At 38.6% G+C, this 23,499-nt stretch overlaps 5 protein-coding genes and 1 long non-coding RNA gene across 6 annotated transcripts; 3 read left to right on the top strand and 3 right to left on the bottom strand.

Moving 5' to 3' along the window:
• The first annotated feature begins 700 nt into the window (after window positions 1-700).
• LOC126605131 (uncharacterized) lies at window positions 701-1,242 on the top strand. The gene is made up of 2 exons (XR_007616846.1): window positions 701-782; window positions 929-1,242. It is a non-coding gene; the product is annotated as an uncharacterized LOC126605131 (long non-coding RNA).
• Window positions 1,243-2,953: 1,711 nt separating this feature from the next.
• LOC126605249 (probable receptor-like protein kinase At5g20050) lies at window positions 2,954-4,655 on the top strand. Its single transcript, XM_050272622.1, has one exon. It carries the CDS (start codon window positions 3,031-3,033, stop codon window positions 4,510-4,512), a length of 1,482 nt encoding a protein of 493 aa, XP_050128579.1. The 5' UTR covers window positions 2,954-3,030; the 3' UTR covers window positions 4,513-4,655.
• Window positions 4,656-5,382: 727 nt separating this feature from the next.
• LOC126604259 (acyl-protein thioesterase 1-like) lies at window positions 5,383-9,210 on the top strand. The gene is made up of 10 exons (XM_050271438.1): window positions 5,383-5,502; window positions 6,419-6,514; window positions 7,024-7,138; window positions 7,392-7,428; window positions 7,513-7,582; window positions 7,733-7,837; window positions 8,212-8,362; window positions 8,451-8,530; window positions 8,710-8,803; window positions 8,893-9,210. The coding sequence occupies exons 2-10, from the start codon at window positions 6,484-6,486 to the stop codon at window positions 8,978-8,980; spliced, it is 771 nt and encodes a 256-aa protein (XP_050127395.1). The 5' UTR covers window positions 5,383-5,502; window positions 6,419-6,483; the 3' UTR covers window positions 8,981-9,210.
• A 148-nt stretch (window positions 9,211-9,358) lies between these two features.
• LOC126604260 (deSI-like protein At4g17486) lies at window positions 9,359-12,121 on the bottom strand. The gene is made up of 4 exons (XM_050271439.1): window positions 11,726-12,121; window positions 10,572-10,859; window positions 9,996-10,076; window positions 9,359-9,894 (listed from the first exon to the last, which is right to left on the bottom strand). The coding sequence occupies exons 1-4, from the start codon at window positions 11,877-11,879 to the stop codon at window positions 9,731-9,733; spliced, it is 687 nt and encodes a 228-aa protein (XP_050127396.1). The 5' UTR covers window positions 11,880-12,121; the 3' UTR covers window positions 9,359-9,730.
• Window positions 12,122-13,473: 1,352 nt separating this feature from the next.
• LOC126605302 (uncharacterized) lies at window positions 13,474-16,118 on the bottom strand. The gene is made up of 2 exons (XM_050272673.1): window positions 15,888-16,118; window positions 13,474-14,844 (listed from the first exon to the last, which is right to left on the bottom strand). The coding sequence occupies exon 2, from the start codon at window positions 14,792-14,794 to the stop codon at window positions 13,754-13,756; it is 1,041 nt and encodes a 346-aa protein (XP_050128630.1). The 5' UTR covers window positions 14,795-14,844; window positions 15,888-16,118; the 3' UTR covers window positions 13,474-13,753.
• Window positions 16,119-18,177: 2,059 nt separating this feature from the next.
• Window positions 18,178-22,699, bottom strand: LOC126603653 (uncharacterized). Its single transcript, XM_050270572.1, has 8 exons — window positions 20,424-22,699; window positions 20,195-20,272; window positions 19,951-20,103; window positions 19,583-19,746; window positions 19,285-19,432; window positions 19,045-19,167; window positions 18,872-18,959; window positions 18,178-18,767 (listed from the first exon to the last, which is right to left on the bottom strand). Exons 1-8 carry the CDS (start codon window positions 22,653-22,655, stop codon window positions 18,601-18,603), a joined length of 3,153 nt encoding a protein of 1,050 aa, XP_050126529.1. The 5' UTR covers window positions 22,656-22,699; the 3' UTR covers window positions 18,178-18,600.
• Window positions 22,700-23,499: the final 800 nt, after the last annotated feature.

Below are 23,499 nucleotides of genomic sequence, written 5' to 3'. Positions count from 1 at the left end.
TGTTAGGTAGGGCTGGAAAAAAATCCCAAAAATACCAAACCGAACTGAAAAATTCCCGAAACCAAACCGAAAAATTCCCAAACCGAAGTTCCCGAAAATTTCGGTATGGGAATCGGTCTCAAGTTTTTGGGATTTCTGTATTCCCAAACCAAACCGAAAAAAAAAAAAAAATTTAATTTTTAAATATATATTTAGAATTTTAATAACCATTGGATTATGTTGAGATTTAATCTCAACCGTTGCATATAAATCAAAGTTATCCGTGTGTGTGTTTGACTCTCTATCTCTCTCGGTCTCTCGACTCGACATTCACTCACGCACACACACGGACCTCGGTCCTTACTATCTCGCCCACCTTTTCTCTAGATGCTTCCCCCACCGTTTCACTCTAGACCCGCCTTTTCTCTGCTTGACTCCTGCTTTCCCCGTTTTCCTCCTCGCCTCACTCTTCTCTGCACCAAGCAGCTCGATTTAGGGTTTCACCATTTCTCTTCGAATCAAGGTCTCTATTTCTCTCCGTATTTTGCCAATCTAGGTTTCCCTCTCTCTGTGGAAAAACCCTAGATCTCGCCACTGCCGGAGATTCGAAGCTCGGCACTTCGAGGTTCAATCCGCCTTACCGATCGCCTCCTCTCGGCGCCTCCACGGAACAACCTGCAACACCAGTCGACATTTCAGAGCTTGCGTCTTGAACTCTCTTTCTCACGGAACCATCGCCACCACCATCTTTTGGGCTCGAATTTTGTGGGTTCTGAAGAGCAGCAGCGACATGCAAATATGTGGTACCCTTTTCTTCTTTCTGTATATTTTTTTTGTTTAATTTTGTATTTTTTATTACATGCATGGTGGATTTATCGTTGGTAACTATTAAATCGCTTTTGAATTGTGTTTAATTTGGATTTTTGTGTTTTGAATTTTGAATTTGCAGCCTGATCTTCCACTGGAGCATCCAAATTTTGCATTTGTGTATCTAATGACAAAAACCTTTACAAATTCAAAATTTGAAACCAATATACCACCGTCCATATACTTGCAACCCAAATATTGTTAAAAACGAAGAAACAATGTAAAAAATCCAAATTTTACATTTGGTTATAGCTTTTGTGTAAATGGAGCTTCTACTGAGCTCTTAGTTCTGGGTACGTCTTTGTTTTCATAATCCTTTAGAGGTTTTGGAATTTTGAGATTTTCTTCGTGGATTTTGTTAATTGGCTTGCTTTGTTGTGAATTTTCTGTTTTATTATATTTTATTTATTTATTTATTTTTAATCTTTAACTGATAATATGACATGTCTTTCAATTTCTAGCTGTTGATTTATGTTGTGATCTTTTGGTGATTAATCGGGTAATGATTTGCATATGATTATTTATAGAATATTCATAATTATTTCACAAGATTTGTGCTTGCACACATATGCTATTAGGAGAAATTAAATAGGCAGATCACATAGCTATTGTGCATAGATTCACATTGCAAACTGCACAGATTGGGCCACAAATTGTGCACAGATTGCAGATTGCAGATTTTAGTCCAACAAGAGCTTGGGCCACAGATTGGCAGCCTGCCCAAAAGCCCAAATTTTCAATATAAAAGGTTGAATTTTAGCCCAAAAGCCCAAAACCATTTCGGGATTCCCGATTTGTCCCGAAATCCCGAAACTATTTCGGGATTCCAAAAAATTGGGATTCCCGAAAATTTGGTTTGGGATCGGTATTGAAATTGGGATTCCCGAAAATTTCGGTTTAGGAATCGGGACAAGGGTTTTGGTATGGGATCCCATACCGAACCACCCCTAATGTTAGGACACCGTATTTATGTGTTCTATATCGTATCATGTTTTTAACAGAAGTAAAACCTACTTGTATTGATGAACTTCTACATCTATTAGAGAAATGATATGATAGATATACATAAATGTGGTCTCCCTAACATCATTCAATCGATCATAGTAATATTATAATACATAAGCGTAAGCGGTGAGAGTGCGGAGAATAGGATCTTTGATTTATACAAGTCTAAGTTCAAAACCCTCCACTGGCCCTAAAAGAAAAAGAACTTGTACCAGAGCACAACATACATTGCGCTTAAAAAGTTTGTTTTGTATCATTTCAACAAGTAGAATTGAGCCGTTGGTTTATGTGGTTTTGTTTGCAACAACAAAAACAAAGGCCCTATAATTTGTTATCACGATACGAATCTATGCAGTATCACATGAACCCAAATTAGTTGGAAATTCTTGTCAAATTGCACATTGTTGTTTTGTGTCTAAATCTCCCGTTAATCCCCGGTTTTTGGTGCATTACTGATGCAGCATCAGCAATCAGAACATTGTTTTAGGCTTCATCATCTGTAATATATTGCGGATTCTTTGAACCTGTTAAATTATTCGGACTCGGTCTTGCAGTTTTGCTACTCGGAAATTAATCTTGGATTTGGTCAGGTTTTCGAATAAAATACGAATTCAGTCAATGTTAATCAAGAAAAACGTCGCTTTGAGTGCGATTGAGGGTTAAGGCACTTGTCTTTACCTAAAGGGATTGAATCAGTCAAGATGTTCAAAACTCTCATTTGTTTATGGTCAATGACTAGGTCAGATTATTTTTCACTTCATCCTTTTCATATGGTAATTGTTATATTCTTTCGCATAATTGGTGATTTATTAGGTAATGCAAGCAGTGACGGATTAAGAAATTTTTAGCATGTAAACATTTATGAAATGGTGTAAATGTTTATGAAACGGAATCGGCTTTAGAGTCATATGCAACATCTCATGGGAAACTTAGATGTGAATGGCTATTTGATTTCAGAAGAAAAGAAAAGAAAAAATATTTATTTCTGCAGAATATATGTTTCCAAATAGGGTTTACTCTTCCAACTAATTGACCAGATAAAACCCTTAAATATTACAATGAAAGTCAGACAAGAAATTAGGTGATTTCTGGGTTGTATCATATTATTTCAACTCTTGGCTGATCTGTAGATACAAACATTTCTTCCGTTTAATTAAATAATGCAATATTCAAAAGAATATGATTACCATAAAACTATGTTTTTTGTCACAGAAAGAGACTCGATCATGTCAAAAGAGAGAAAGCTCCATCTCTCTCTATCTCTCTTTGTCTGAAAACAAGAATGAAGCTTTAGCAATGGAGGACAGAAAAGCTAAGATTGTAGCTGCAACGTCGATCATCACGCTCGTTATCTTCATAATCGTTGCACGAATCTCTCTCAAACTTTCCCCAACTTTCTTTCTCATTTGTGGGGCAGGTGTTGCTGTGATCCTTGCTGTGTTTGTATGGCTAGTGATCAGACATCAGTACAATTTCCGGAGAAAGATTTTGGAATCAAAACACGCGTCAGAAGGCCGCGAGCTGCGCGTGGAGTATAGCTTTCTTCGAAAAGTTGCAGGGGTTCCTACGAAGTTTAGGTACAAGGAGCTAGAGGATGCAACAGATCATTTCGAGACACTGGTTGGGAAAGGGGCTTCAGCTTCTGTTTACAAGGGGATTCTAAGTGATGGGACTCAAGTGGCAGTGAAAAAGCTCGATGCAGAGGAGCGCGGCGAGAGGGAATTCAAGTCAGAAGTTGCGGCAATTGCAAGCCTGCAACATATCAATCTTGTGCGCCTTCTCGGGTATTGTTGTGTTCCTGCAGGACCGCGTTTCTTGGTTTATGATTTCATTCCAAATGGATCGCTGGATTTGTGGATTTTCTCTCAAAAGGGAAGGCATATTCGGCGTGGGGGGTGCTTGCCTTGGGACTCAAGGTACAGGGTTGCAGTTGATGTTGCTAAAGCGCTTTCTTACCTGCATCATGATTGCAGGTCAAGGATTTTGCACCTTGATGTGAAGCCAGAGAACATACTTTTGGATGATAATTACAGAGCAATTGTGGTGGATTTTGGCCTTTCAAAACTAATGGGGAAAGACGAGAGTAGAGTTATGACCACGATTCGGGGGACTAGAGGCTACTTAGCTCCTGAGTGGCTCTTGGAGCATGGAATTTCTGAAAAAACGGATGTGTACAGTTATGGAATGGTGCTTCTTGAGATGATCGGAGGGCGGAGAAACGTTAGCTTTGTCGAAAATGGCAAAGCCAACGACAAGTCCCACAGGAAAAGGGAGTATTTTCCCCAAATTGTTATTGAAAAAATGAGAGAAGGCAAGCTTATGGAAGTTGTTGATCAAAGGCTAATAGAAAGCGGAGGCATTGATGAAAGGGAGGTAAAAAGACTTGTTCATATAGCTTTGTGGTGCATACAAGAGAGGGCTAGGCTTAGGCCTACCATGTCACATGTGGTGGAAATGCTCGAGGGCCGGACGCCCGTGGAGGAGCCTCCCGACACCCAAATGGTGGTTGTCGATTTTTCGGCAATGGATGAAGAGGCGGCGAACGGCAATAGGATGCCAAAGATTGGTGGTGCCGCCTTGGCAACACAAATAGGGAGCAATGATGCATCCACATCAACATGGTCATATGAAAATGCAATGTCCATGATAGCCCCAAGATAGGTCCATAGACATGATTGATTAGTTGCTTCTTAATTTATAGATATTTTAGTCTAAACAATGCATTTTTTAGGTTCACCAATTTTTTCTTCGTGGTAAATTTTATGCTCCTTTATATATATATATATATATATATGAACATCTTTTAATCTTCCTGTTACTCTTAATTATTTGTGTTATACACTTGTGTATTAAACTATCGATAAAGAAATATTCAAATTCATTTTGTATTGTCCTTAAAAGTATTCACAAATCACAATTCCCCTCTCCCTTCGACATGTAACTCACCTTCAAAATTAAGTTCTTTGTTCCACTTTACTGTATATTATTTAATGTATATCGTCAAGTCTGTTGAACTCTATAATTAAGTCACATAATGGGCCAACATAATAAATGCAGTATCGAACAAGTAATTAACAAGAGTTGAAGCTAACTGTTCATTCATAACACAGAAAAATATCATTAGACGATTATATCTGGAGGAGAAAACATGATTGTATGACTGCGATAGGACCAATGTCCAGTATCTCAAGTGTTCATGTGTATTACAGAGCATTTTTGCTCACCATTATATTTTGATGTATGCTTATCATACAACTAATTATTTGCCGTATATTCTTTTACGTAACTCTAATTAACTTACATTTAAATGTTACTTTTTAAATTTAAAAAAAAATTAATATAGATTGAATGAAAGAACACATGACAACATGACAGATGACCAAAGTTTAGGACGGTGAGCAAAAGTGCTTTCATATATTACTGATTCTGGAATTTGTCCTTCACCCTTCATACTTCACAGACACGTGGCACACATTGATGGTGCTACCAAGATCGACGGATGAGAATCCTCAGCACTTGTAAGCGCTTCAATTGAAAACGGCACTCTGAATTGCTAAGGCAGAACATAAAACGACAGAAACGTGAGGTGAACTAAATATTTGGGGGGAGAAGGGAGAGGGGAAAGGAGACAGCGTCCAAGGCTTGACTGAGGTATATACTCTGTATCAATGGCGTAAAACCCTAAAACCCAATTTTATTTCCTGTTCAATTTTATCTGATTTATTTTTTCAATTTGCTTAACATAATTTTAAAAATTCAATCTTTATGCTTCTATATCAGTTTCTGTTTTGCTGTTGTAAGAACCAAGCTTTTAATTTTTGAGTTCTGGGTTTTTTTTTTTAATTTTTTTTTTAAATTGTGTTGTTCGATTTATGGTAGATTGCAAATTTTTGTAATGATTTTGGTTTTTCTGTTTTGGGTTTTTTTTTAATAAAATGTTTGGTTTCTGGATTATGGGGTGTTAAGGAACAGTGTTAAAGATTGCAAATTTTCTTGTTATTTTCGCCCAAATGGTTGAAAAGAGTGATTGAAGCAGCCTATCGTGCATGTGTATCTGTTTGGCATTTGGGAAGACCAAAACTCCTAATGCAGAACCTGAGTTGCTATGGTTCGAATGCGTTTGTGTTAGTGTTGTTCGGGTTAGATTAAGGTTATTCACGTTCTTGATATGATGAGGAAGATGCTGTCCGATTGGTCTGGGGAGGGAAGTTAGCCTTAGCCTCGTCTGGCCCTGCTTCTACTTACAATCAAAAGCCTTGCCACGAGTGAGAAACCAGTGGCGAATCTAGGGACAGATGGAAATCTATGTGAGCTGACAGCAGTCAAAATTGTATTTCCTGCAGCCAGAGTTTAGGAAGTAGTTACATATTGACCTCACTAGTTTTGTAATGATCATGTACTGAAGGCTAAATGTTTGCTAGCATTGTCAAAGTAATTTTATGCAACTGCTTGTTTGAGCTTTCGGAGGTTACTCCAACATGTTAACTATGTGTACTTTATTTGTTTTAACATTATGGTTTTGAAGTTGTAAAGCTTGTATGCATTTTCTGGTGTTTCTTCATTGCAGGATCTGTGCTCTGTCCACTTGCTGCAGAGGAGTTTGGTCTGTGGTATTTACTTGAGGGACCTAATATGAGCTTTACTGGTCCATCTGTTGGTTCTGGTTAGTTTGTTTGCCTATCTTTGCTTTGCTATTATCTTGTAAAGAAGTTTTGATACTGATTGCCATATCCATGAGTGGTGACTGAGTCATGTCATTTTGTGTTTGTGTCAAAGGACAATTAACCTTAACCCTACCTAATTAATTGATCGTGTCAAACAACTTGACACAAACAGACCTGTCTACTAATGACGCTGTGTTCAAGTCGACTCGTATATTTTATGAGCTAGAAGCATATGACTAGGATCCCATTTGTTCTTAAACCAAACTATTACGAACATTAATATCCACTATCTAAGAGCTAGCAAAAATAAGAAAACATATCCTATACTTTTATAAGAATTTGTAAAAAATCTAGTAAAAAAACGAAGAGATCACTCATGCTTTTATGGTTCTTCCATTTTCCTTGTTGAAGATGTTGGGCTATCTTTCATATTTATCAGTTTGGCTGAGGTTCATTGGTTCTGTTATTTACACCTTTCTCATTAAATTTGGTTGTAACATGATTTCAGGTGGTAGAACTGCTAGGAGGGCGTTTGAGTTTGGAAGAACCTATGTAGTCAGACCTAAAGGCAAACACCAGGCCACTGTAGTTTGGCTACATGGCCTCGGCGATAATGGTTCAAGGTGATACTTTGGCCCCATTGCTCATGTTACCAATTTTCTGAAGGTTGCACAGTAATTAAAAAACTGAGGAAGTGTTTCATATAAATGACTTTTTCTTAATTTCTAAGTTACTTCGTAAAAGGGAAAAGTAAATTTTTTTTTTATGTGAATAAAACTAGAGAATCATGTGATCTATAGAAATCCTTTTTTCTTTATATGTATGCACTTGAAGTCTTAAATTTTTGTTTAAGATTTATATTTTTCTGTCTGACAGCTGGTCCCAGCTCTTGGAATCCCTCCCTCTTCCAAATGTAAGAATAAATACATTCAAACTAATGGAAATTGAATTTTCATAATTTTCTGTAATGACCTGTGGTGAAATTTATGTGATGCAGATTAAGTGGATCTGTCCAACTGCTCCTACTCAGCCAATTTCAATTTTTGGTGGCTTTCCTTCCACTGCTTGTAAGTTTTTTCCATTAATAATCCACACGCTAATGTATGTTCAGCAGTTGATCCGATTTTAGTGACAGAAAAAGAAAATGTCATTTGGTGTATTGGATACTAGAATCGAACGTCATAAGCTCTCCTAAAGTGCTTATGTGATATGAACAGGGTTTGATGTTGGAGAACTTTCAGAAGATGCTCCGGATGATGTAGAGGGTTTGGATGCTTCTGCAGCACATGTTGCAAATTTGTTATCGACTGAGCCTGATGACAGTATGTCTCCTCTTGCTCGATTTTAGCATCTGATGAACTCCAAATGCTGCTATCATTTGTTTGAATTGTTTCTGCGTGGATACTTTGATTTTATTGCCCCTACTGATCGATGAGATGTTTTGAAAAGACAAATTCAAATAATTTACCCTTCTTCTCTGTGGGGCCAATATTTTATGTTAGGGGAGCCTCTGTATGAACTTTTAAATTATGGTATCTTTTTTTCAAAGTAAAATCTATGCAGGATGCCTCTTCCACAAAACTTTGTTAATGCCATGATTCTAATACCACGTACACTTTGAACTTTAAACTGTAGTTTTACCTTTGGTGAACTAAATGGATTTCAATATCATTGCATCGAGTTTTTTCTGTTACAGTTAAACTAGGCATTGGAGGTTTTAGTATGGGTGCAGCTACTGCACTATACTCAGCCACCTGCTTCTCTACAAGAAAATATGGGAATGGTAATCAATACCCATGCAATCTGAGTGCCGTTGTTGGACTAAGCGGATGGCTTCCATGTTCCAAGTTTGGCCTCTTACACTCTCCTCATCTCGACCGAATTCTTTTGCGGTATATTTAAGTGCCTATAGTTACAATTCCCATTCTCTTGCAGGACCTTGAGTAAGAAGTTAGAAGTAGATGAAGCTGCAAGGCGTGCTGCCTCCATTCCGCTTTTGTTATGTCATGGGAAAAGTATGCACTATTATCTCTCGTATAAAAAAAAAATTGGTTTTATTTGTCTCTTGAATTTGTCTTCATCGAAGAAAAGGTTTTGTGCATCCTTGTCTCTAGCATCTTCTTGCGTAGGTGCTCCGAATTTTAAATTCTAAGCCGGGCCTAGTTCATAATGCTGTGGATGTGATTTATTGCAGGTGATGATGTGGTTCCTTACAAGTTTGGTGAGAAATCGTCGCAGACCTTAAGTTCAACTGGCTTTCAGAATGTGACATTCAAATCCTACAACGGGTGTGTGATTCTTAGATTATGTCGAAAACTTGTTGCATAGAAATTTATTAACACTATGAAATACAAGAATGATTTGTTTGAGTATGCAGGCTTGGTCATTATACCATTCCGGAAGAGATGGACGAGGTTTGTGCTTGGCTAAGATCAAAGTTGGGGCTTGACGGGACTTCTTCATAGAACTCCCGTGAAACTCTCGAGCAACGGCAAATGAAGAAGAAGCACAGAACATGTAGGAAACAATAATTTTAAAGTGTTCAGTACGACCTTTATGTCCTTTATGACCTGTTATTATTTGGCTGGTGGCACTCTTTAAATCGATATTCGTATGTAATAACTGGCATTCATTATTTGAATTGTGAACATGTCGCTTGGAAGTAAACAGTTCTCCAACATGGTACCTTTGTTTACGTTGTCTCCTTTTAATTGCCTGAGATTGCAGTTTCCTGTCGAGTTATTTTTGCGTATGTGTCAAATTACAGAAGAGATTAAACATGAACCTGGCGGATAAATACTCTTGCGAGACAAAATGAAACAATTTACAGCACCATTAAAACATTTGAAAAAATTAGAAAAATAAATAGAATCAACGACTGAAACAGAGTCGAATTCGTTTCCAATTGCAAAAAGAGCTCCCTTACAAAGCCCTCATGCACAAATCACAAATTACACCAAACTATGAGCTAATTTCGGATTCCTCAGTTGAAAAAATGAAATGAAAAGGCCAAAAAATAGTATAAAAACACGCGTCGGTTTAACGCTTGTGCAGACAATGAGTACCAATTCGGGCTTTCTTTCGGAAAACAGGAGCATGTAATTTCCTTCCAAGTAAGCCATCCGTAACAAAGACAGGCACAAGAATAACCGGCCTAACCGCCCTTTTTCCGAAGGGCGATTCCTTCTTCTATTTCCACAAGTTGAGGGTTTGTTTCAATTTTGAGCCTCTTTAACGAAAGTTACATCTCCACTTCCCGCCACCGGTGAAAGTGAAGCCAGTGGGGACAGCAGGCGCTTTTCTTGATCATCATCAACTTCCGCTGACTCACGAGGCGTTGTGATTGATAGGGTTTCAGTACCATCTTCTTCTAGAGAATCTGGACCCAGAAAAGAAGAATGTTAGTGATGTATCAGCCATAGTCAGCACGCTGAATACAGACACTAAAATACTGGGTTGAAAATAGTCAAGGGAACTCACCTGACTCATGATGGTATTCAGGTATCTGTTTAACAGTGGTCACTTGAAGACTTTCGGGAAGAAGACAACTGCACAAGGCACCTGAATTACAACAAAAACATGGACTTTAAGATTTCGAGCAATAAATCATACCCATGTGCGTTTGCACATGTTTCCGAGAATTCCTAATCACCATGAGAAGTAAAGGGCAGCACAGAAACAATACACAGAATATGACACAAGAAGACGAAGACACAAATCACAGCATCTAAATCCAAACCCTCACGGATTGGGTCATGGCTAAGTTAAAGCTATCACAAATGATATGATTTTGCAGTTTTAAGAGACATTCATATGGTCCTACCTGAACAAAAAGAAACTATTTCATGTGGTAATTACAATCATCTCAAAGATTTATATCACAGACTAAATCAATTCAAAAATCATCCAAGCATAAATGAGTTCCAGCTAACACATACTACTAATTGCTTCTAGATTATGTCCATAGACCATAACACTTGAAACTCTAAAAAAAAAGGATCGAACACCAATGAAATAGAGGAGTACTAGAATAGTAAGTAGAAAAGTTCCCTTTACCTAGGCGAGCAAGTCGATTCACCCATCCAGGAACCTGTTTTTCTGTCAACCTACGTGCCATGTCATCTGTGAAATGGTTACAATTCTTGGAGATGAGGTGATAGGTATCCCCATGATACTCTGCCGCAACATGCTCAATAAATGTCCTAAATTCAGAGGGAGGCATATTTATACGGCCAAGTTGAATGGAACATCGATAAATAAAACCTGGGCAGCTCCTTGGTTCCACTTCAAAAACTCCACTAACTGGGAAGTCATGGGCTCCAAAACCGTACTCTTTGCCATGGACTGTTCATACAACAGACAGATGATATCGTTAAACATAATTAATCCTTATTTGCATTTCAAGGAAATGAATGATAATTAAAAGAAGTTACTCATCGGTCAGTGCAATTTCCTGAAAGGACGATTCAAGATTCAGTTTGACTTATAAAACTACTCTCATAAAAGCTTATAATAACATAATATCCAAAGTCAATCAACCAGACCAACACACTGAGAAATCTATCTCTAATATCTACGCACCCCGATAAGCAGCACATTCCAATTCTTCATAACCAAGCATAAAGGAACAAAACAGCTGGCCAATTCATATCACATTGTAAAACTTGATCACCATTGCACCATACGAAATGGTACACAACGGCATCACTCTAGATCCCGGTGTAAAACTTTCAATTCTTCCTACTACACATCTAACTACAGTTGGATGCAAAAGAAGCCAAAGTACTCAAAGACATAATTAGAAATAACTTCACTTTAAATATGCAAGCACATTCATACTTCAAAACTGCAAATAAGAATCAAACAAATCCGAAAACCCGACATCTTTCCTTCTCCATGTAAGTATTGAAAGTACCAATCTTTTTTTTTTCCCTTCTTGAAAAACCAATCTGTAAACACATAAACAATAAGAATAAATGCATATCATCATAATTAAGCATGCCCAGAAAAGGAAACAAACGAATCCAAAAATTAACCAAACAAAAACCAACAAAGAAAACCAAAATGCAAAGATACCCAGATCACCAAAACACATAAAGAAACGAAAAATCAAACAAAAAAGAATCAACTTTCAGGATTTTCAAAAAACAAAAAAGAAAAAGAAAAAGAAAAAAAGATAAGAAAAGGATTCGAAAAGGTTTCAAATTTACCTTCAATTCCGGAGTGAAAGATTCCGAGACCGAACCAGACCGTGTAATTATTGAGGGGGGTGAGGTCGTAAACATTCAACACCACCTGGGTCTCGTAGCCCTTGCTGCTGTTTTCAATCCCGCCGCCGCGTCGAGAGGTGCTCTCCAACCCCATTTCTACCCCCCAATTGTTTTCGAATTTCTATAAAAGGCTCCACAAAGATTTCCAATTTTGCGTTTTTGTTCTTCTTCTCCTCCCCTTCTCAGGCCGTCGGAGAGACAGAGAGAGAATGTTGAATGAGAGGCTTTCAGTTCAGAGATCCGTCTTCCGGCCAGACGAGGCTAAAAATAGAAAGCTTTGGGACTTTTGATGATTAAATTAAAGGAAAATGAAAAAGTTATAATTTCAAAAATGGAAAGACCTCATGGGTATGACAAGCTGGAGAAATTTTTATGTGTGTCGTTTATGCTATTTCTCACGTTTATATTATTAAAATTTTATATTGCTTCGGATTACTGAAATATTTTAGATGTTTTAATCGTTAGACTTTAATTTTGACCAAAATTTTAACGGTTAAAATTTTTGAAGTATCTCTTACTTAATAGCATAGAAAATCATGTTATAGTAGTAGTAGATGACATAATTGATTATGATTTGCTCCAAAAAAAAATTTCAAATGAAACTGGTTGAGTGCTATTACAACATCATTTGATAATACATATTGTGGATAATATAAATATTATATCATGTTGAATTGAGAAGTCACATGACAAAAAACCATTTACCTTGTTCTATGTCGATCACTGGTATTTTTTTCTTTTAAATTGTATAAATAAAAAGTAAATATACGTTTTAATTTGAATGGTGCTATCTAAACAGTCATTTTGTTTTCGCACATTCTCTTGTTAATTTTTTCATTAATCATCTTTAATTCATTTAAACCAACAATTAAAAATTAAGAAGATATGTGAAAGTAAATTTTACGAAAAAAGAAACACAATTAAATTTGTTTTTGTAAGTTTATTTAATCATAACACTTTTTTTAATTACGTAATAATAAGTCGTGAAAAACATATCAATTTATTTATCTCTTATTTTTACATATAATGAATTTTGTCGTCTAATACATAATTTTCTTTTAACCTTTCTGAAAAAGTCATATTAAAAAAAAGCATTAAAAAAAAGAGTTTTGCGAACCTTTTGGTTGTCGATGTTTGACGGACTGTGAATTTAGAAGAGAACGAAAATTTGGAGCGTTTTCTCGCGAGATGTTTTATTTGCTCAAGGGTAGTCACACGGGGTAATTGAGCAAAAGGGCGGGGCACTTTCGCCTGTCCACGTTGTGGTACAGCAGTAGTAGGACCGTGACCGTGTGACACCATCCTGCACTTCTGCTTTTTTATTTCTTTTAAATTTTTTTAAATTGCTTACGTAAAAGCATTACACACAACCGAACGCAATAATGTTTCAGCATTCATATAAGCGATCCTATTTAGTGAGAAAATGCTTTGTTGTTGTTGTTTATGGAAAGGCACTTCTACCACTCAAAATTTGTAATTAAAAACCTCGATTGAATCGAGTTTAACGTCACATGTTTTGATTTCGATCTGATAAGCAAGTAAATCAGTATTATTATTTGCAAATTTCTTTTTACATGACAATGCATCACAAAATGAGGACGACACAATAATGGTAAACTCAGTCCTCCTAAATTGCTCTCCAATGAAATAGCTGAAAGAAAAATTCCAAATATGCAAGCGTTGCGAAATGAACATATAAATACGTTTCTTCATTATCTGTCGGCATCATATTTATAATCTTGGTTCGTTAACAGAATGTGAAGGAAGAAGTTTTCCGGGCATTTCATTCGTTTTTTCTATTCGAACAGAAGCACTAAATCACATACATTTTCTTTTATCAGAGAGTTTTCGACAATCAGTAAGCTACTGAAAACTGCAGAATTGGAGCAAACTTACTTTTCAAACCCTTTCGGAGAAAGGAGGATGACAAAAAAGAAACAAATTCACTGGCAGCGCAAACGTATGCAATCACGGCTGGTTGTTGTCCGGTGTTGTCCATCGCCGGAGGCGCGCACTGCGTCTCCTCCTAACACCCGAGTCGCCGTCTGAAGACTCGTTATCCTCTTCTAGAGTAGAAGATGCTGCTTCGCCCTCGTAGCTCTCCCCCCAAAGCCTGGTTGCTCTCCTTCTCATACTAACTTGTGCTCTGGTTCTTGTGGTACCAGACCAGCTGCTGCTCCTTGAACTGGACCCGGGTCGAACTACTCTAACTAGAAAGAATATGGTTAGCCAGCCTGCACCGTCATCAGCAGGCAAACTACTGCTATCATCACCCCTATCCTCTCCAACTGAAGATTGGATTGAGCTGAACAAGTCGCCAATATCCCTCTGTCGCTCCAAACTCCTCCAGGTACGCTGTCGCTCTGGATCTGCCTCTGATGGGCACACTAGTGGATGCTCCAGCCTCGCATGCTTCCTGAGATCTGCATATGTTCCGCTATAATTACATGTCTCACAAGAACAATTTCTTGATTTCGCATTCATGAAACAACGAGCAGACTCAACAATAATCCAATCTGTTATCTCCCCACGGCAGAGGGGGCACACTAGCTTCGGATCAGCCTGATGCTCACAAGATACGGCATTCATGGAGGAGAGCACCTCCTCAATTGTACTATCGTTTTGCACTTGAGTAATTGTTGATTCAAGAGTTGCAGATGGAGACGACTGAGTATCTGATATCTGCGCTGCTCCTTCTGGTGGGATAGTTGGTGAGGTTTCTGCTGAAAATGACTTGCAGTACAGGTCTAGACAATTTGAATGGCGGTAGCTCGTGTCACACATGTAAGGGCGGCACCCTTGTTCATATGATGAACATATTAGGAGAACCGCATTGTGTGGATGCTCCAGACAAACGGGGCATCTGGCTTCTTCCCATTCTTTCACATTGTCCTCAGTTTCAGAAGGAATTCTGGGTGACGACCGCCTTGTATGACTGGAGCTGCATGGATAAGGAGATGCTCTATACCTATCAGGAGTCACAGAACGGCCCCTCCTATCCTTAGGCATTTTGAGCTCTCAAAGATGCTTCACGCTCTCCCAAAATGATAGCAGCAGAGCTATTGAAACAAATAAAAGGCCACATCAACATGAGTAATAGAACAACCACCTCATTTACGGATTACAGATGATGTTCAGCTAAAGGCTTAAGCGCATACCAAGAACGGAACAACAACAATTACAAATAAAAAAGATGTCAAAATTCAACAAACAGAAAGAAAAAGTCTCAAGTACATTCAAGAAATTAAGCCGACACCACATACGAAGATTCAAGGCATTGTCATTGAAGAAAAAGAAAAGTCACAACACAAAGATGACCACTAAATCAACATACATGTATTTTCACAACCAGAAATCACAACTAACATAGGGATACACCTCCCACAACCGCATAACTACGACAATGGGCATTTTTGTCAGTTATCTTACAGCATCATCCCGGTACTTCTCCTTTAATTAAAAATCATTAGCCTGCTTTTCTCTTTCTTTCCAAAAAATTAAGTAAAGTGTCATAACAAGGACTGAAACTCTGTAAGTTGATTATGTACTTGAAAACGCAGTTGTGAAATGGAACAAATTCATAGGGTTGGTTGGGAACTGCTCTTATAGGATTTCTAGAAGTGCTTTATGAAGAAGCACTTAACAGGTGCTTCTCCAAAAAGCTCTTCTATGATCCATAAGCACTTTTAGTGCTTTTGGCAATTCCAAAAGTAGTCCCAAACATGCTCACAGTTACAATCCAAACCCAGATGAGAGTTTTAGCAATCAGAACCACCCGCCAATCATAAACTATCAGCTCAAACATGAATAATGAAGCAACGAAAACAAAAATCCTTAATTTCCTTATCCAAATCAATCAAACAAATAAAAAGCAACACCAATTTCACAGCTTTACCAAAAAATCAGAAACCCCAAAAAGCTAAAATCCCCAATTTTTCAAATTCCACCATCATTGAGCTGAAAAAACCAGCTCAACTCCACATTTCATCGCTCAAAACACCAAAATCGAACCGAGAAAAACTTGAACCGAAACAAAAATCCGAAAGCATTCAGATCCAGCTACAATCGGAGCTCAAATTAGGTAAAGGATAAGAAAAATCACCAGATAGAAATCGGAAGAAAACAAAATTCCCAACTTGAAAGTCCGATTCAGTTGATTTTGACTCGGCGGAGACGTTAGATTCTAGAGGCCTTGCTGGAGCAGCTGACTGCTCAGAGTCTTTAGAGAGAGAAACGGAGACGAGAGAGAAACGGGGACGAGAGAGACATAGATATGAAGAAGCAGCCTTTCTAGGTAACTGACTCAGCAGCAGCTACCGAGAAGAAAAAAAATGGTGGGGGGCCGAGAGGGTATATATATAACTCGTATACGGACATATATACATACACATCTTTGTACGTATGTACACATTTTCGTCCAATATTGTTGACACAATGTGACATAGTATTATGGATCAGGATCCTCTCCTGAGCAGATGGAGAGGATCCTCCTGACCAGGCCCATCGGGCCGTTCATTATTTATCCAACGACTATAATTATTATAACTTTTAAAAGGTCCCCTGTTTGTAGTCGTTGGATAAAAAATGAACGGCCAGATGGGCTTGGTCAGGAGGATCCTCTCCATCTGCTCAGGAGAAGATCCTGGTCCTAGTATTATAACTCACTTAAATCAAACTATTTCTTGAAATGACTATAAATCATCTTTTTCGTTCATTTACGTTATAACACATGGTAATATATTATTTAATTTGTAAATTTTAGTTTAAAATTTTAGTTTCTTAACATTATCCGTAATAAAATTATTTCACGATGAATTAAATAAGACGTAAGTTTTAAGTTTGACGTGGACGAATATGATTCCCTCAAAATTTTAATGTATTTTTTGTTATTTTGTGGGGATTGTTATACTTCGACGGATAATATTTTCAAAAGAAAAGAAAATAATTAAATAAACGTGACATCTTTTCAGAAGAATATTATTAAGGGCTTAATGATGAGTATAAATAAATATATAAATTGGGCTTGTATGCTTAAAATATGTGCTACCGGCAGCCCATTGACTCCAATCTCTTAATTTAAAGGAAAACTAATGAAAATGGCTTGAAAACTTTGAGTTTTAACGATAAGGACAAAATAAAGGGTAAAGTGAATAGTACCAAGATTGACTTTTTAGTGTTAAAATGTGGTTTTTCGTTAAAATGAATAGTACCGGGAGCTTTTCGTTAAAGTTCCCTTAATCTAATTGAGCAATTAGGAACAATACATAAGTTTTGAAGGATGCAGCAATCTTCGACAATGTATGGGCCAATTTGGTGGATTGGAAGCGATTGTGTCTTAGGAATATGATTAGATTAGCAAAGACATGTAAAGCAGGGTTTGTAACTCATGTATACAGATAAATATGTTAGATAACCCACATAACCTATCATGTCTAGTCCTATCATCTCTCATTGTGACACAACAAATAAAGGACTGGACTCAAATCCATTTTAATTAATCACCCTCTATTATGGATTCATAACCCATCATATCCAGTCTTATTATTTCTCATTGTTTAAGCCTATATTATTTAGGTAATTAGTTGATGTAATTGTGTAAGGATACAATTAATGTCAAGCCATAGGATTGTGCCAATTGTAAAATATCTTATTTCAAATTAGTTACTATTTAAACTGCGAGGAGAGAATCTGAATTCTAGCGTATACTTAGTAATGGAAGCGAATATTTCACAACTCTTTCAATGAAATATTTGCTCAACCAAAAAGAGTTGTGAAATTATTCTTTGAGAACTGACACTACATCATCTTTGCAAATTTGGTTGTAATCACATCGTCTTATCTAAAGCGAATATGCTCCGTTCTATACACCCGAATTCGTATTTTCCCATTGCAGTTTAGATTAGTTTAAAGTAGAATATTACGTGTATTAAAAAACTTCTTCATCATTTTTTAATCCAAAGATATTGGGAGAGGAATAATTCAAACCGAGTGCATGAATAAATAATTTTAACAACTAGGGACACATGCAATGCTAACAATCTAACACTTGAGAGACAATATAATTATAGAAGGATTATTGACATATCAAAACTGAATGGGGGCTATGGGCTATGGTGGGTAGGAAGCCTGACAGGGCCAGCAAGGTTTTGTGCAGTTTCAGCTTTGTTTTCTGAGGGCCACAGTCACAGACAGCAAGGTATAACTAAGGTCATGGACCTTCCAAATGCACATGCTGCCCCATTGCCTTCAGCAAATCATGCCACATTTCCAGCCATAATTCAACGGGAAACCATTTCCACTCTCCCTCTTTGTCCCATTGCATTTTTCCTCTTATTTATCGCCGTAGGATTGAATAATTCGACCGCCAATCAAGGGACATAAACATAATATCCTTCTCAAATGGCTTAGTTTCCATATAGTAATCACAGTTTTGCATCAAAATTCACATCTAAAGTGGCATATTCATTCATGGAGGATAAAACCCCCATTGGGGATGCTCTAAGAGGTTGCTCTATACGGTATATATTCTATAGGAAAGTCCACAATCAAGGTCTTGATGAAAATTTTTCAGGAACATCCAGCTACTGAGGACCAAAATTTTCACAAACTTCAGCCTCTATCTATATACGCTACCCTATCACATCCCGGTGCTAGCCAAAATGACACCCAGCGTGGCTTAAACCCTACTGCAGGATTTTCGTTAGACGGCACACATGATAGTGGACGGCAACTTAACCATGTCTCAGCATGTGCGCTTCCTCCTCCTGACGATTCTGAAATATTTACACGAGTGTGTATGTGAGCTTCAATATTTGTCACTTGATGTTCATGGCAGCTGACATGGTGCGTAGCTCCTTCGCAATTTCTGAGAAAGGTGGCCTAGATTTGGGATCAGATGACCAGCACCTCTCCATTAATGATCTCCATGTTGGATCGCACCAGCTTGGGATTTCAGGTCGGAGACTGCCTTTCATTATACCGGCTGAAACATCATAACAAAATGCTTTAAGCAAGTTTTGATCACCCATAAGAAAGCAATTTAGGTGTCAAACTTCTATTTTTTGCTAAGATCAACTTAATGAATACCTATTATTTCCTGCGAGCGCAGGTCTCCATACGGTTCCTCCCCAGTCAAGAGTTCCCACATCACAATGCCAAATGAGTAGACATCAACCTGCGAAGTCATTTAAAAACAGTAATGTAAGCGACAAAAAGATATGAAAACTAGAAACACTTGATCATTTAATAGTGCTCTTAACCTTTTCTGTCACCAAGTTGTTCTTTCCGCTCAAAAGTTCAGGAGCCATCCACGGTACGGTACCTCGTACTCCACCAGAAACAAGTGTCCTCTGCTTGATCTTTGATAAGCCCAGATCACCAATCTGAACGCATTAAGTTGAAATTTCAAATTAAAAAGTGGAAAAAAAATATTCATAACAAGAATAAAGGTAGAAGAAATTCTAATAAAAACCACTGGATTTTTTTCCCAGGTTACATACCTTGCACACTGGACGCTGAGGGTCCCTCATATTCACAAGAAAGTTATGCGATTTCAGATCAAAATGGACAATGTTCTTCTCATGAAGATACTGCATACCAAAAGCTGCATCCATTGCTATAATTAGCCTCTTTCGACGATCAATAGTCCTGTCAATCAGAAATGCAAAGTTCAGAATATGATTCTCCTGCATTACTACCTATCCATCACAGGGTCTACGAGCTAATACTAAGATAGGGAAACACAGTCACAGCACTCCAATTTTCAAATCCTTGTGTTATGCTGTAAAACTATCTTACCGATCTTTCTTTCGCAAAACTTGTTTTAAGGAGCCATTCACCATGTACTCTGTCAACGTTGCCAAATCCGTCACTGGTCCATCTGACACTATACCATAGAATGCTACAATATTTGGGTGGTGAAGCTGACCTAGTATGTCAGCTTCCTTCGAAAAATCAGCAAGCTGAAAAGAAGTAAACACAAAGAGTTAACACATAGCATGTAGGTATAGCTGCACCAACTATAGTTGAGATAACAAGCCAGAGATGTCCTCTCTTCTCACTTTCTTTCTTTCTACTCCACGCAAGCATAAAAACCAGATGACTCTTTATTTGTGAAAAGTGATGCACATAATATTTATGCCGAACAGTGGGAATGAAACAATTACCAATCGCTCTTGCTTCACTGTGTCTTCAGTAAAGCAACTTGGCTTGATCTTCTTTATAGCAACATCAGACCCCTTCCATTTTCCATAGTAAACGGTTCCATATGTTCCTGAACCGAGTTCTTTTATGAACTCAAGGTCAGAATTTTTTATAGTCTGCATAACAAGGTGAAAACAAACATTCAATCCTACATCCATTCACTCTTCGCATGCTTATAAAGCAGAAAATGCAATGTTCAAAAGTTACCTGAAGCTCTCGAGTGACTAGATGAGTATAAAACGCAGCCAGATCACTGGAGGTTCCACCAATTACTTTATTGTTGGCCTAAGAAAACAAAATCATAAATCGAAGCTGAGTAAAGCATACTTTAGATGGTAAAGCTACTAGAAACCTATAATAAATGTGTGTTTTTTCCCCTTCTGATTTCTTATATTGTGGGAGTAATAAAAGGAGATAAAAATTTTCAAGTAACTACCTTTTCATCAAAGGTTATACTAGATGAAAGATCCTGGCGAACCTCCTCATCATCCACATTACCTTTCTCTGTCTTAGCTGAATTCTGGGAGGTAGGGTTAGGTGCAACTCCGTTCGATTTATCGACACGATGAACTGGGGTTAATTGCCCTTCATCCATGAGATCTATAGGCTTTGATTGATGTTTTAGCAAGACATCAGAAGACACAACACTGCTGGCATGAGAAGGGAGTTGCAGAGCTTCCACTTCTTTGGATGATGACAGTGAAAGGTTATGCAAAGAAACACTCAATGAAGCTGGGACTCTGCTACATGAAACCTGTATGTCATTAGTGCCGTTTTTGAAATTGTGTAAAGTGTCGATGACTGCTTCCCCATTAGCCAATTTGTTATCACCGGCTAATCTAATTCCAATAGTACATCCCACATCATTTGGAAAGCCAGAGGTGTTAGCAACCTCATGAGAGTCCAACAGGCGCATCTCCTTCTGAAACTCACAATTTCCGGACATTCCATGAAAATTTTCATGTGAAGTTTGATATGGACCATCACACTTCCCAAAATCAGAACCAGTTAAGAGATCTTCCAGAATGTCCATTGTCTTCACAGATGGAGATGAACTCTCAATGGCATTAGAACTCATGAGAGATTGATTTCCCACGCCAGTAAATGCACCACAAAAACCTGAATAGGATTTACTCGGATTATAATTCCCTTGCTGTGAAACTGCAGGGCCACTCCGTTTACTCAGTTTCTCATTACCATATAGCACATCGATCAAGTAGTTGTCTTTCATTGAACGAGAATCCATCATCCTCACCCTTTCTTCCACTGCATGCTCAGGAAAACCAGAGCATTGCCTCCATATACTCGGATGATATACTCTCAGAGACTGCCCTTGCTTTGCAATGTTCAAATTTGGCATAAGTCCGGGGTAGCATTTCCAAGCTGAAATCCCCTGCTTCGTTCTTTGGATCCCCATCTCAGTCATGTTGCTCCTATGATGATTCCGAACATGGTACTGATAACACCGCTGATTTCTAGCATCATTCACACCAAATCTATGGTTACGAATCCCGCTCTTTAAGCCGCCCCACACCCTATCACCACTATAAGAAGACTTCACAGGATACGCAGTAGTTCCAGCCAAAGAATCAGCACCAGAATTACAACTCAATCCATTCTTCACCAAATCACAATTGGTCTCCAAAGGCATAACGTTTTCTCTGTTCACATAACTAATCCCAGCCATTGCATTGTTTTCAAAATCCTGCTTAACATCACTACAACAACCATTACAACCCGGTAATGGTTTCGCAGGCGGCGCAGTTGCCACTGCCTGACTCGACCTCCCAACCCCATTACACAAAATCTGACCCGACCATGCCGGACAGCGCAGCCCAAAACCCTTACCTTCCACCCTCAAATTCCCATCTCTGGGATTCAGCGGATTTGCCCGAGACACCAAAAAACTCCCTACATTGTCACAACGTTTACTCCCTAATCTGTCATCCAACAAGTCTCTGCCCTGATCAAAAGATTCACACTTTTGGGATTCACCCAAAAACCCTATTTCATCATTCTCACTAGTACCAAAACGACGGCGAAAAGCCGATTGCTTTGCAAGCAATTGCCGTTTCAGCACCATTTTTCTAAGCGATTCATCGCCGGACCGTACGCCCCCAAAGTTCTTCACCGCCGCCTTCTTCTCCACCTGAGCTCCGCCCCTCAAATGGCGGCGGTGGGTCCCTACATGTTCGCTCTCTGACTCAAACCCCTCACTAAGGTTCACACCTTTCACGCAATTCACATAACCACTGACATTATCACTGCCATTTCTACAACAAACAAAAACCCAGAGCCTCGGGGACTTACCGTACAGCTCGAGCTTGTCGTACTCTTCGATCATGCACCGAACGTCGTCATCTGACGCGATGAGGGCGAGAGGGGCAGCGGAGTCGGAGCCGGAGCCGGAACCCGGGAGCTGGTACTTGAGAGTGAATGTGGGGTTAATGCTGGGGCAAAGATCCAAAATCTTTGATCGGAGCTTCGAGAACCCGATGTTACGGTCCACGGACACGATTCTGGCCTCGCCGCCGACGTAGCGTAGCTTCCCGGACGGCGGGCGGGGGTGGAATGCGCCGTTGAAGCAGCAGACGAGCTTCAGCTTCTTGGGCTGGTGGCAAGTGGGCCTTCTGCGACGGGAGAGAGGTGGCTCTTTCATGGTTGTCATAGAGAGAGAGAGAGAGAGAGAGAGAGAGAGAGAGAGAGGGGTTGTTTGGGTGCGTTGAGAAACACTCTGTGTGATGCGAATGTTTGCTTGTATGGGAGTGTAGCGGGAGAATGTCAACTCGTTGCCCCAAGAGTTTCTCAAAATTTCCAGGTTGCCACTCTGTTTCCAAATGAATTTTTGTTGCTTTTTATTCGTTTTCTGTTTCGATGTACATATCATTTTAGTTTTTTTTTTTTCAAATGCGATCAACATAGTTAGTTCGTAAATAAAACCTAATTAATTAATAAAAAAACAAACATAGATTTTTTTAGGAAATTGTTACTGGTACTCTAAAAATCTCATTCTACACTCTACACAATACATATTTTTCTTTATAAATATAGAAAGTTTGGAGTGCCAATAACAATATTTTTTTTATATATATAATAAAATTGTCTTTTGATAGTTAAAGAATTTGTGTGGAAATTAAGTGACTTCTGTAACATCCCACATCGTCCAGGGGAGTGGATCTTGTAAGCCTTATATGTATATTCTCATCTCTACCTAGCACGAGGTCTTTTGAGAGCTCACTGGCTTTGGGTTCTATCGGAACTCCGAAGTTAAGCAAGTTCGAGCGAGAGCAATCCCAGGATGAGTGACCCACTGGAAAGTTCTCGTGTGAATTCCCTGAAACAAAACTATGAGGGCGTGGTCGGGGCTCAAAGTGGACAATATCGTGCTACAATGAAGTCGACCCAGGGATGTGGTGGGGGCCCAGGCCGGGATGTGACAATTTGGTATCAGAACTAATCCTTGGCCAAAAGTGTGCCAACGAGAAAGTCGGGCCCCGAATAAGGGGGGACCC

This window comes from Malus sylvestris, chromosome 15, assembly GCF_916048215.2.
Source record: "Malus sylvestris chromosome 15, drMalSylv7.2, whole genome shotgun sequence".
NCBI classification, from domain to species: Eukaryota; Viridiplantae; Streptophyta; class Magnoliopsida; order Rosales; family Rosaceae; genus Malus; species Malus sylvestris.
This window is presented reverse-complemented; position numbering and strand designations above follow the sequence as displayed.